The sequence below is a fragment of the Danio aesculapii genome, chromosome 23, assembly GCF_903798145.1.
Source record: "Danio aesculapii chromosome 23, fDanAes4.1, whole genome shotgun sequence".
Classification (NCBI taxonomy): Eukaryota; Metazoa; Chordata; class Actinopteri; order Cypriniformes; family Danionidae; genus Danio; species Danio aesculapii.
Genome location: NC_079457.1, coordinates 27,802,666 through 27,815,821, shown reverse-complemented (window position 1 = coordinate 27,815,821; position 13,156 = coordinate 27,802,666). Strand labels below are relative to the sequence as shown.

The window sequence follows — 13,156 nt, the reverse complement described above, 5'->3', positions numbered from 1 at the left end:
GACAACAGTGCATTACTATGTCACTCATATGTGTGTAACATCATGACGGTGTTCCAAGACAAAGACAAGTTACTAAGCCTCTAGTGTAGACTTTTCATTTGAATTTAAGAAAAAACTTACGAACAGCTGGTGCAACCCTACCCAGCTCATCACTGTCACTCATATGTGTGTAACACCATCATGGTATACAGGGACATGGTTTGATATAGCAGGGCTTGTGTATAAAGTCCCTAAGACACTAGTTCATCATTGTGTTACTCATATGTGTGTAACCACATAATGGTATAAAGGGACATGGTTTGGTACAGCAAGACTAGTGTATAAAGTCCCATAGACACTAGTTAATTACTATGTCAATCATATATGTGTGAAATCATGATGGCGTTCCAAGACAAAGACAAGTTACTAAGCCTCTAGTGTGGACCTTTCATTTGAATTTAAGAAAAAAACTTACAAACAGCTGGTGCAACCCTACCCAGCTCATCACTGTGTCACTCATATGTGTGTAACACTATAATAGTATACAGGGACATGGTGTGGTATGGCATGACTTGAGTATAAAGTCCCATAGACACTAGTTCATCACTGTTTCATATGTGTGTAACACAATCATAGTATACAGGGACATGGTGTGGTATTGCAGGACTTGTGAACGTAGTCCTATAGACACCAGTTTCTCACGGTGTCACCCATACGTCTGTAACCACATTATGGTATACAGGGGCATGGTTTGGTATAGCAGGACTTGTGTATAAAGTCCCATAGACACTAGTCCATCACTGTGTCACAAGTGTGTAACACCATTATGGTATACAGGGGCATGGTTTGGTATAGCATGACTAGTGTATGAAGTCTTATCGACACTAGTTCATCACTGATTCACATGTGTGTAACACCATCATGGTATACAGGGACATGGTTTTGTATTGAAGGACTTGTGTATGTAGTCCCATAGACTCCAGTTCTTCACTGCATCTCTCCTATGTGTGTAATACCATCATGGTATACAGGGATATGATTTGGTAAAGCAGGACTTGTGAATGTAGTCCCATCGACATCAGTTCATCACTGTGTCACTCATATGTGTGTAACCACATCATGGTATACAGGGACATGGTTTGGTACAGCAGGACTAGTGTATAAAGTCCCATAGACACAAGTCCATCACTGTGTCACACGTGTGTAACACCATTATGGTATACAGGGACATGGTTTGGTATGGCAGTAGATGTGTATATAGTCCCATAGAGACAAGTCAATCACTGTGTCACTCATATGTGTGTAACACCATCATGGTATAGGGAGACATGGTTTGGTAGAGCATGACTAGTGTATAAAGTCCCATAGACACTAGTTCATCACTGTGTCACTCATATGTGTGTAACACCATCATGGAATACAGGGACATGGTTTGGTATAGCAGGACTAGTGTATGTAGTCCCATAGACTCCAGTTCATCACTGCATCTCTCCTATGAGTGTATAACCATCATGGTACACAGGGATATGGTTTGGTGTAGCAGGACTTGTGTATGTAGTCTAATAGACACCAGTTCCTCGCTGTGTCACTCGTATGTGTGTAATACCATCATGGTATACAGAGACATGGTGTGGTATAGCAGGACTTGTGCATGTAGTCCCATAGAGAAAAGTTCATCACTGTGTCACTCATATGTGTCTAACCACATCATGGTATACAGGGACATGGTTTGGTAGAGTATGACTAGTATATAAAGTCCCATAGACACTAGTTTATCACTGTCACACGTGTGTAACCACATCATGGTATACAGGGACATGGTTTGATATAGCAGGACTAGTGTATAAAGTCCCATAGACACTAGTTCATCACTGTTTCACACATGTGTAACACCATCATGGTATACAGGGACATGGTTTGGTATAGCAGGACTAGTGTATAAAGTCCCATAGACACTAGTTCATCACTGTTTCCCATGTGTGCAAGACCATCATGGTATACAGGGACATGGTTTGGTATAGCAGGACTAATGTATAAAGTCCCATAGACACTAGTTCATCACTGTTTCCCATGTGTGTAAGACCATCATGGTATACAGGGACATGGTGTGGTATTGCAGGACTTGTGTATATAGTCCCATCAACATCAGTTCATCACTGTGTCACTCATATGTGTGTAACACCATCATGGTATATAGGGACATGGTTTTGTATGGCAGGACTTGTGTATGTAGTCCAATAGACACCAGTTCCTCACTGTGTCACTCATTTGTATGTAACACCATCATGGTATACAGGGACATGGTGTGGTATAGCAGCACTTGTGCATGTAGTCCCATAGAGACAAGTTCATCCCTGTGTCACTCATATGTGTCTAACCACATCATGGTGTACAGGGACATGGTTTGGTAGAGCATGACTAGTATATAAAGTCCCATAGACACTAGTTCATCACTTTGTCACACGTGTGTAACACCATAATGGTATACAGGGGCATGGTTTGGTATTGCAGGAGTTGTGTATGTAGTCCCATAGACATCAGTTCATCACTGCATCACTCATATGTGTGTAACCACATCATGGTATACAGGGACATGGTTTGGTATTGCATGACTAGTGTATAAAGTCCCATAGACGCTAGTTAATTACTATGTCACTCATATATGTGTGAAATCATGATGGCGTTCCAAGACAAAGACAAGTTACTAAGCCTCTAGTGTGGACTTTTCATTTTAATTTTAAGAAAAAACTTGCGAACAGCTGGTGCAACCCTACCCAGTTCATCACTGTATCACTCATCTGTGTGTAACACCATCATGGTATACAGGGACATGGTTGGGTAGAGTATGACTAGTATATAAAGTCCCCTAGACACTAGTTCATCACTGTTTCACATTTGTGTAACACCATCATGGTATACAGGGACATGGTTTGGTATTGTAGGACTTGTGTATGTAGTCCTATAGACACCAGTTCCTCACGGTGTCACTCATATGCGTTTTACACCATCATGGCATACAGGGACATGGTTTGGTATAGCAGGACCTGTGTATAAAGTCTCATACACACTAGTTCAGTGCTGTGTTACTCATATGTGTTTAACACCATCATGGTATACAGGGGCATGATTTGGTATAGCAGGACTTGTGTGTGTAGTCGTATGGACACCAGTTCATCACTGTGTCACTCATATGTGTGTGTAACACCACCATGGTATAAAGGGACATGGTTTGATATAGCAGGGCTTGTGTATGTAGTCCCATAGACACCAGTTCATCATTGTGTTACTCATATGTGTGTAACACCATCATGGTGTACAGGGACATAGTTTGGTATAGCAGGAATAATATGTGTGCAACACCATCGTGTTCTACAAAGACATGTTTAAGTATAGCAAGACTTGTGTATGCAAATCTATACACACCAGTTCATCACTTTGTTACTCATTTGTGTGTAGCACTATCATGGTGTTCAAGGACATGGTTTGGTAGAGCATGACTAGTGTATAAAGTCCCATAGACACTAGTTCATCACTGATTCACACGTGTGTAACACCATCATGGTATACAGGGACATGGTTTGGTATAGCAGGACTAGTGTATAAAGTCCCATAGACACTAGTTAACTACTATGTCAATCATATATGTGTGAAATCATGATGGCGTTCCAAGACAAAGACAAGTTACTAAGCCTCTAGTGTGGACTTTTCATTTGAATTTAAGAAAAAACTTACGAACAGCTGGTGCAACCCTACCCAGTTCATCACTGTGTCACTCATATGTGTTGAACACCATCATGGTATACAGGGACATGGTATTTTACATGGTATGGTACTTTTATTCATTCTCAGGATATGTATTCTTGATATCAACAATTCAGTTCTTGATATCAAAAAGGTAATTGTTAATATCACAAATGTAATAGCTGATATCAAAAATTTTATTTTTGATATCAGCAATTACATTATATCAGCAATTCAATTTTTGATATCAGCAATTGTATTTTCACTAGTTAACTGTCACCATAGGCTGCCTTTCAAATTTAACTGTTGATATCAAGAACTGATTTCTTACTAGTTAAAAGGCAATTCTTGATATCAATAATTTAATTGTTGATATCAGGAAATAAATTGTTGATATCAAGAAATACTTTTCAACTAGTAAAGATGTTCATTTTTGATATCCACAATTGGTTTGTCACTAGTGACAATGTTAATTTCTGATATTATGAATGTAATTGTTACCTGTGAAATTAGTAATTTTAGATATCATAAATTACTTCCCTAATTGGAAATACATGGTTACATATCAGAAATAACAAATGTAACATGTTGAAATATAATTGGAGATATCAAGAAATATGGCAAGCCGTTTTGACTTTTATTCATTCTCAGGATATATTTTCTTGATATCAACAATTCAGTTCTTGATATCAAAAAGGATATTGTTGATTTCAAAAATGTAATTGTTGATATCAAAATTTTAATTGTTGATATCAAGAATTAAAATACTTGATATCAACAATTTAATTGTTGATAACAACAGTTACATTTATGATATCAACAATTAAATTTTTGATATCAAGAATTGAATTTTCACTAATTAAATGTCACCATAGACTGCCATTCAAATTTAATTGTTGATATCAACTAGTAAGAAATCAGTTCTTGACATCAACAATTAAATTTGGATGGCAGCCTATGGTGACAGTTAACTAGTGAAAATACAATTACAGATATTAATAACTCTAATTCTTAATAGTTGAAATTCAGTTTCTGATATCAAGAATGAACATTTTAACAAGTGAAACTGAATTGTTGATATCAAGGATTAACATTGTTACTAGTGGAAATGCAATTCCTGATATCAACAATTCACATTCTGGATATTAACAATTAAGTTGTTGATATCAACAATTCACATTCTGGATATTAACAATTAAGTTGTTGATATCAAGAATTCATATCTGGTTAAGCAATAAAAGTAAAAATGGCTTGCCAAAATAGCCGTTTTGTCTTTTACTGATAACAGGATATAAATTCTTGATATCAAGAATTAAATTGTTGATTTCAAAAATCCGAATTCTTGATATCAACAATTCACATTCTGGATATTAACAATTAAGTTGTTGATATCAAGAATTCGGATTTTTGAAATCAACAATTTAATTCTTGATATCAAGAATTCATATCTGGTTAAGCAATAAAAGTAAAAACGGCTTGCCAGAATAGCCGTTTTGTCTTTTATTGATAACAGGATATAAATTCTTGATATCAAGAATTAAATTGTTGATTTCAAAAATCCGAATTCTTGATATCAACAATTGTATTTCTGCAAATGGTGACATCATTGCTGATAACAAGAATTTACTTTGTTACTAGTTGAAATGTAATATTGATATCAAAATTTACCTTATTTGTTGATATCAAGAATGTTGATTGTTGAAATCAACAATTCAGTTCCTGATATCAAGAATACGTATACTGAGAATGAATAAAAGTCAAAACGGCTTGCCATAGATCCTGAGAATAAATATAAGTCAAAACGTATATTGTTTGATTTCAATAATTACATTTGTGATATCAAAAATGTTGATTGTTGATATCAGGAATTACATTTCCACAAGTACCAGCCCAAATTCTTGATATCAAAAATGATTTACATTATATTAAGGCATATATGCCTTGACAACCACGGTTCATTTTAATGTCTAAAGAAAAAGTCTAAAAGATGTCATTTGGACAATTGTACTAAGTCAAAATGTGAACGCTGTGAACAATTTCTACTTTTTTGAACTTTAGATTTCTACTTTTTAAATATTTTTAAAATAACAGTTTTAAACTCATTTTAAATGTGTGACTGATTTTAGTATTTATTGCATCCCTTTCTATATCTGAGCATATGAAGTTAATTTGAAATGACAAGGGTAAGATTTTTTTCCCGCTATTTGTTATCGTTTACAAGGTTTTGTTTTTCATGAGTACATTTTGATTCACTGTTGTAACAGGGTTTTTACTCCTGTTCTTCAAATGTATGATGTACTTGATGTACTTCAGTTTTAACATTTTTAACCTTTGCATACTGTTTTTAGTATTCAGTAATTTTTGTGGCAGCTTGTTTTTATTATTACTTCTTATTCTTATAATGTTATTATAATGCAATTAACTCTTTACTCAGATTACTATGAATTAGCACATTGTGTGTACATGTAAACAGCAAGTATGTGTAGCACAGATCACAGATCAATGATGTTTAAGAAACAATTAAAAAAACTTCTCATTCATTCATAATTTTCCTGAAGTTTGCATCTAACCCCAGTCAGTGTTTTTGTTATGTTACTGGTCCTGGTAAACCATGTCTGACCCTTTAAACCACTTTGCTTGTTGTATATGAATGATTTACACAAGGAGACCCTTTAAACCTGTGTGTCCCAACAAACCATGATACAGATGACCCTATAAGCCTGTGAAAAAACAGGTGTAGTTTTGCCACAACTCCATGGTCTCATGTGATTTTTTAAGTGAGATGTATCTTAATGAGGCCATAACAGATAGTTTGATATATAAATTTCATTTGTAGGTTGTAAGGAAAGGTGTGTCCCCCTAAACCACAGTGGTTACATGCTGTCCCTGTAAACACTATATACCTGTATGTGTGTGTGTGTGTGTGTGTGTGTGTGTGTGTGTGTGTGTGTGTGTGTGTGTGTGTGTGTGTGTGTGTGTGTGTGTTGTTCTTCAGATTTTCAGACTAAGAATAGTATTACTTACAGTTTTTTTTGTGAAAAAAATTACAATGGGTCAATGTTAAATCTGTGCTTTCAGATTTAAAACATCAGGGTAAAACGATATGCATTTATTTAATATTCTATAAATATTGTAATTTATTTATTTAATATTTCATAAATATTGTGATTTATTTATTATTCTATTAATATTGTCATTTATTTATTATTTTATTAATATTGTCATTTATTTAATATTCTATTAATATTGTCATTTATTTTATATTCTATAAATATTGTAATTTATTTATTATTCTATTAATATTGTCATTTATTTATTCTATTAATATTGTCAATTATTTTATATTCAAACACGCTCAAAAAAATTATTTTGCTGCTTGTTCAAACTACTCATTTTAAAATTCACAAAATAAAAGAATCAAAATTTGTAAGTTTTGTTGGAGGGACTAAGTGGTCGATCAGACTGAATGCGCTTTTCACACTGAGAGGCGCATCGTTTGAATGGTTTACTAATGGCTGTGAGCGTTTTACACGCTGCTTATGCAACCTACGAGTTTTGCATTTTAACCACCTGCTGTGGTTCAGGTTTTTGCTGTTGTGCGTTTAAAAAAAAAAGGCAACTTTGAATGGAAAAAGCGCATTACGTAGGGATGGCCAGTCAACTCCAAAAGAGTCGATTCCTCGACTCTCAATGGACCTAGTATCCGAATCCACTCCAGGAAAGGAATCGACTTGCAGAATCGAGTCTGTTTTTTCAAACCCTCCTGAATGAAGCGGATACATGCTACAGTTATAATGCTCATTCTCGAGCACGATGAACACTGAAGGCAACTGCTTTGAAAACAAAACGTTTTAGGCTTTTGCTTTTGAATTTCACGACCACGAGTACTCTAGGCTATTATAAATAGTGATGCATGATGAAGTTAGCTTTCACTTTAAATTCCTATAAACTGTTTGTAATTTGTTTTTAAAGTTGATCTGCCTGCGATGTCTAGTTTGCTATGTTATAAATGAAATATAGCATATGTGTGTAAATTTGGAGCAGATCGATGTCTTATATAAACATTTCAGGTAAAATTATGATGTTATTGGTTGCTGCTATGCTCAAGTAAAATGTTTAACCTATGCCTGTTTCACAAATAAATAAATTAATTAATAAAAATACACTAATCATAATGACAAAAATAGGCAAGATTTATTTATTGACAACATCTGACAATACATGTAGTCGTTTTTTTTTTTTTTTGGGGGGGGGGGGTTCTCCGAGCATGCTTTTTGCGTTGAGAGGCACCTATTTTGAATGATTTACTAAGGGACGCAAGCGTTTTTCGCGCTGCTTATAGGCCCTTCGCGCCTTGCATTTTAACTGCCTGCTGCATTTTTGCCATTGAAAGTCAACTCTGAGCAGAAAAATTGTGTTATGTCAGTCAGTCTCATTCTCCAATCAAATGTAAGCAGAGGCGGGGTTACTGTTGAGGTGCCTGCAGTGTTTGTGCTGTCAAGACAACTATAGAAACTTTCAAAGATGGAGGAGAGACTTGTGGTTGCTGTTTTGAGTTATGTGGTGCTGTATGGCTCACAAATCTTGACTATCACAATATTATTAAATATTTAAATTGTATTATTATCAACAGCAACACTCGCTCACAATAGAGCTGATTCAGTTGTTTCCTAGTGACATTAAAAACGCACTGTGCCGCTTTTTTTCTTGTCAATAAAAAAGGCAGTGTGGTACACCTCGTGTTTTTGGAATGTATGGTAAAAGCGCATTCGGTGTGATCGGCCCCTAATTAATTGATTTATGTTTAACCAACTTAAAACTGTAAAAAACTTAAAAATTAGCAAGCAGTTTGCATTGGGACGACATTAAGGGATTGTGTGGAACCCAGTTGGTACAGTGTAAGTTGAGTATAGATTGTGTAAATCTATTAGACTCCACATCAAAAACAGAGAGGAGAGTACTAAGCCTTTTTCCTACATGAGATGAACCTGCAGTTTCTAGCCTGTAGTGCATGGAAGTGAAAAATCCCATTCATTTTCACAATAGAGAAATAGTTTTTTAGCAATACAATATAAACCTTTCATGACAGAACTACTGTGAGCTATAAGGTTGTTAATATGCTGCTGTTGAAGTCTGTGGAAATACACTGCAGTGCTTCATCATGGGATTAGTAGTTCATTCATTGGTAAGGATACAGTTTCTTTTTTTTTGTCAAGTTTCGATTTTCCTACTACAAATATTTTTGCTGTAATACTTGGAGTTGGTTAGTTTGTTTTCAGGCCCAGGGTTTTGTTTTGTTTTGTTTTGTTTTTTTGTTTATTGTTTTATTTATTTTGTTTATTGTTTTATTTATTTTGTTTTACTTTATTTTGTTTTATTTTTTTGCTTTATTTATTTTAATTTATTTTTGTTTTGTTTTGTTTTATTATTGTTTTGTTTTTTATTTTACTTTTTTTGTTTTATTTTTTGCTTTATTTTTTATTTTATTTTATTTATTGATTCATTTATTTTATTTTACTTGGTTTGTTTTATTTTATTTTATTTATTTTGTTTTATTTTGCTTAATTTATTGCTTTTTAACTTTATTAATTTTTTTTATTTAATGTATTGTTTTATTTTACTTTATTTTGTTTTATTTATTTTACTTTATTTTTAATTTTATTTTGTTTTGATTTATTTTATTTTATTTTAGAGCTGTCAATCAATTAGAGTTAACTACATGTATAATTGCAAGAAATGTTGAATAATTAATCTGATAATTAATTGCATATTTAAATTGGCTTGTTATTACCACAATGAAAAGTTACAGTCATCAGTGTTCAAAAAGCATCAAATAGATGCTGCCAAAAAATAGGGAATTAGAAAAAGTAACAATAAACTTTATATTTATCAGCATGTCTATCTAAATTGGGGTGTACATACATTTAGAGTTGTGCCAATTCAATTCAATTAAAGTGATTTAAGTCATTGAGATATTTATTCATTTGATTTGTTTAAGCATCTGATTCATTCATAAATCAAGGAAATGAATCTTTTGTGAATGGAATAGAATTTTTGGGAATTTTTTTGTAACTTTTAGTATTTGAATTAACTTCATGGCAGGTCATTGAGTGAAGCTGACTGTGTTTTTTGAGCAGATCCCACACAGATCACGCAGGGTCCAGTGGACATGGAGATCATTGTGGGCGAGAGTATCGTACTGCCCTGTCAGATCTCTTGCGACCCTGCTCTTGATGTCTCGTTCTCTTGGGCCTTCAATGGGCAGCTGCTCAGTAAGCTCGACCAACATTATGAGCATGTGGGTGGGGTAAGTCAGACTTTACTACGTCTATATTCTGTTATATCTGCTGTTTAATGTGTCGTAAATCTGTGCACAAATTTCCGACAAATGTCAAACATTTCATCCTTACCAAACAGTATCTTAAAGACACAGTACACTACCTTTGCAGTGTCAGTGGCCATTTAAAACATAGATGTGGAAAAATACAATGTTCTGTACTAAATATTTCAATTTTATGCTAAATATTTTGAAATCTGAAATTGCTATAAAATCAAACCCAAATGTATAACAAAGTTATGTTATGAATATGAAGTTGATTTTGTCGCAACTAATCACTGAGTGGCGAGCGGTTTTCATGTGATTATCGCATTGTTTTGGCGCAGAGCACTGATAATCAGATGAAACCATCTGTGTTGCCCTGTAGGGGTGTTACCTATTTGTCTGTCCTGAACAAAAGAGATTTATGTGATTACTTGATTGTGTCAATGTAGCTTATTTGGTTTAACTGACAGTGACACAGTGGCCTCACAGCAAGAAGGTCGCTGGGTTAAGTCCCAGCTTTCTTTGTGGAGTTTGCATGTTCTCCTTGTGCTCATGTGGGTTTCCTAGCTAAATTGGCCATAGTGTATGTGTGTGAATGAGTGTGTATGGATGTTTCCATTCATTCCGCTGTGGCGACCCCTGATGAATAAAGGGACTAAGCTAACGGAAAATGAATGGTTTTACTGATTTCATGAAGTTGATAAATATCTAATTTTATTAAGTGAAAAAAAATTCTTGTTGAATGTAAATTGTACCTTTCGGAAGGCGTGGGGCCTCGCCTTTCTTTTTTTAGTGCAGTTTTTAGTAATGTTTTCGTAACATGGACATTAACATGTCTCCCAGTTGGTCTGACAAGGCCAAGGTACTTTACTTTAAAGTAAAGTACTTTACTTTACTTTACTTTACTTTAATGTTATTATATTTTCTATAAACATTTCGAAGGCCTGCAGTTAATAATTGTGTTTTTCCAGCAATACAGTACTCATAACTTAACTATAAACTACACTAAAATTAAAATAATATACTAAAAGCAAAATGCTTGTGTTTTATTTACTTTTTCTCTTTCTGTTTATTTGTACTGCTTTATTTACTCTGTTTCATTCATTTCCTTCAGTTTAGTCCCTTTATTCATCAGGGGTTGCCACAGCAGAATGAACTGCCAACTTATCCAGCCGGAATTCGAACCAGCAACCTTCTTGCTAACCACAGAGCCACTGTGTTGCCCTGCTTTATTTACTAACTAGCTAAATAAATAAAACAAAAAGCTGTTTCACCAACACAATGCTAAAAGTTTCAGCAAAACGATGCTGATGTGTAAATGAATAGGCAAAGCACAGAAAAAAAGCACATGTTTTCAAAATGTGTTTTTAGAGACCTAAAACATTGCTACTGTGCAAATGAACACATAAAAGGTTTGCAGTTTTAATTAAAAAAGGCATTGTTGAGAGAACTTAACACAGAAAAGTCACATTGATGACATTTTATTGTACAAAAACATTCTCTGAAAAAGATTGTACTTGTGAACACGGATAGTTTAAAATAAACTAATCAAAAGTGCTCATAATTTCTCCGTGTGAAACCTTTGTAATGAAATATATACATATATTGAGAGCATCTTTAATGTCTTGGTATACCACATAGTGCTTACGATGAACTATTATCCTCATTATACTCAATAGAAGTCGAATTCTGAGCCCACAGATATGGTGGTTTACTTTATAAAGCAAGAGTTGGCCAAGATCAATTCATTCCTCTCTTTTTTGGAGATTTTTAGCTGTTGCTTCCACTGCTTAGCACCCACTGCATTCACTCCGAGCTTCTTCTCCTTCCTCCTCACAGAATAAAAATCAATCCGTCGAAGTTTTGCCTTCAAGAATCTTGAGTGTGAAATCCTCGCATGGCATTTAAATGTTCAGATATTTTTCTCTGGAATGTAATGACGTCCTTCTGGAATCAGTAATGACTTTAAAGACTGAGAGAAATCCCTAATGAGGGCGGACTGGTCAATATCAGAAGCTCATGACTCAATACTTAAATCACCACAACCCCAAACCATCAAAATGATGATCTCTCTCGCAAATAAGGTTGCATGTTGACTTCAATGAAATTGTTTTCTGCACTATGGGAGCAACAGTAAAATGAGTAAAGTGTGATATTTATTTATTTATTTATTTATTTGTTTGTTTGTTTGTTTATTTATTTATTTATTTATTTATTTATTTATTTGTTTATTTATTTATTGAAAAAGTTTTCAAAGAAATATTTTGGTTGATCTTATTAAATAGTTGTTAAATGGAATAACTATTTTTTGTTTGTTTATTTATTATTATTATTATTATTATTATTATTATTATTATTTAATTATTTAACATGCTTTTTATGTACAAAAAATATTTTAATCATGAAATGACTGAGAGTTTTCAAGGAAAATTGTTGAACTTATTAGTTGTTAAATTAAATAACTATTTATTTATTTAACATGCTTTTTAATTACAAATTACAGTTTTCAAGTAAATATTTTTGGTAAGCTTATTAAATTGTTGTTAAATGGAATAACTTCATTTTATTTTATTTTTTTAATTTAATTAATTTGTATGTATTTATTTATTTACAATTGAAGTCAGAATTATTAAACCCCCTGTATAGCCCTGTATAAACCCCTATATATATATATAGCTTAAAGGGGATAATAATTTTGACCTTAAAAAAAAAATGTTTTAATTAAAAACTGCTTTTATTCTAGCCAAAATAAAACAAATAAGACTTTCTACAGAAGAAAAAAATATTATCAGACATACTGTGAAAATTTCCTTGTGCTGTTAAACATCATTTGGGAAATACTTTAAAAAATACAAAAAATATATCAGGGGGTGGTTAATAATTCTGATTTCAACTGTATATATAATGCTTTTTAATTACTAATATTTATTTAGTTTGACTCAATGCTTAAGCACATTCATTAATCATAAAGCCATTAAAATGATGCATTTCTTTCTATATAACCTCGCATATTGAATTAAACCAGTTTGTTTTCTGCACCATAGATTTAACAGTAAAATCGAATTATTTTGGTCTTCATATAATTATAAGAACAGAAAAATGTTTCAATTAGGC

The 13,156-nt window shown here is 33.4% G+C and overlaps 1 protein-coding gene across 1 annotated transcript in view; it reads left to right on the top strand.

Moving 5' to 3' along the window:
• cntn3a.2 (contactin 3a, tandem duplicate 2) overlaps positions 1–13,156 on the top strand; it is a 164,298-nt gene that overhangs the window by 107,759 nt on the left and 43,383 nt on the right. The window contains exon 12 of the mRNA XM_056449625.1: positions 9,858–10,027. Coding sequence (XP_056305600.1) covers positions 9,858–10,027 — 170 coding nt within the window. The remainder of the gene's footprint in view (positions 1–9,857; positions 10,028–13,156) is intronic.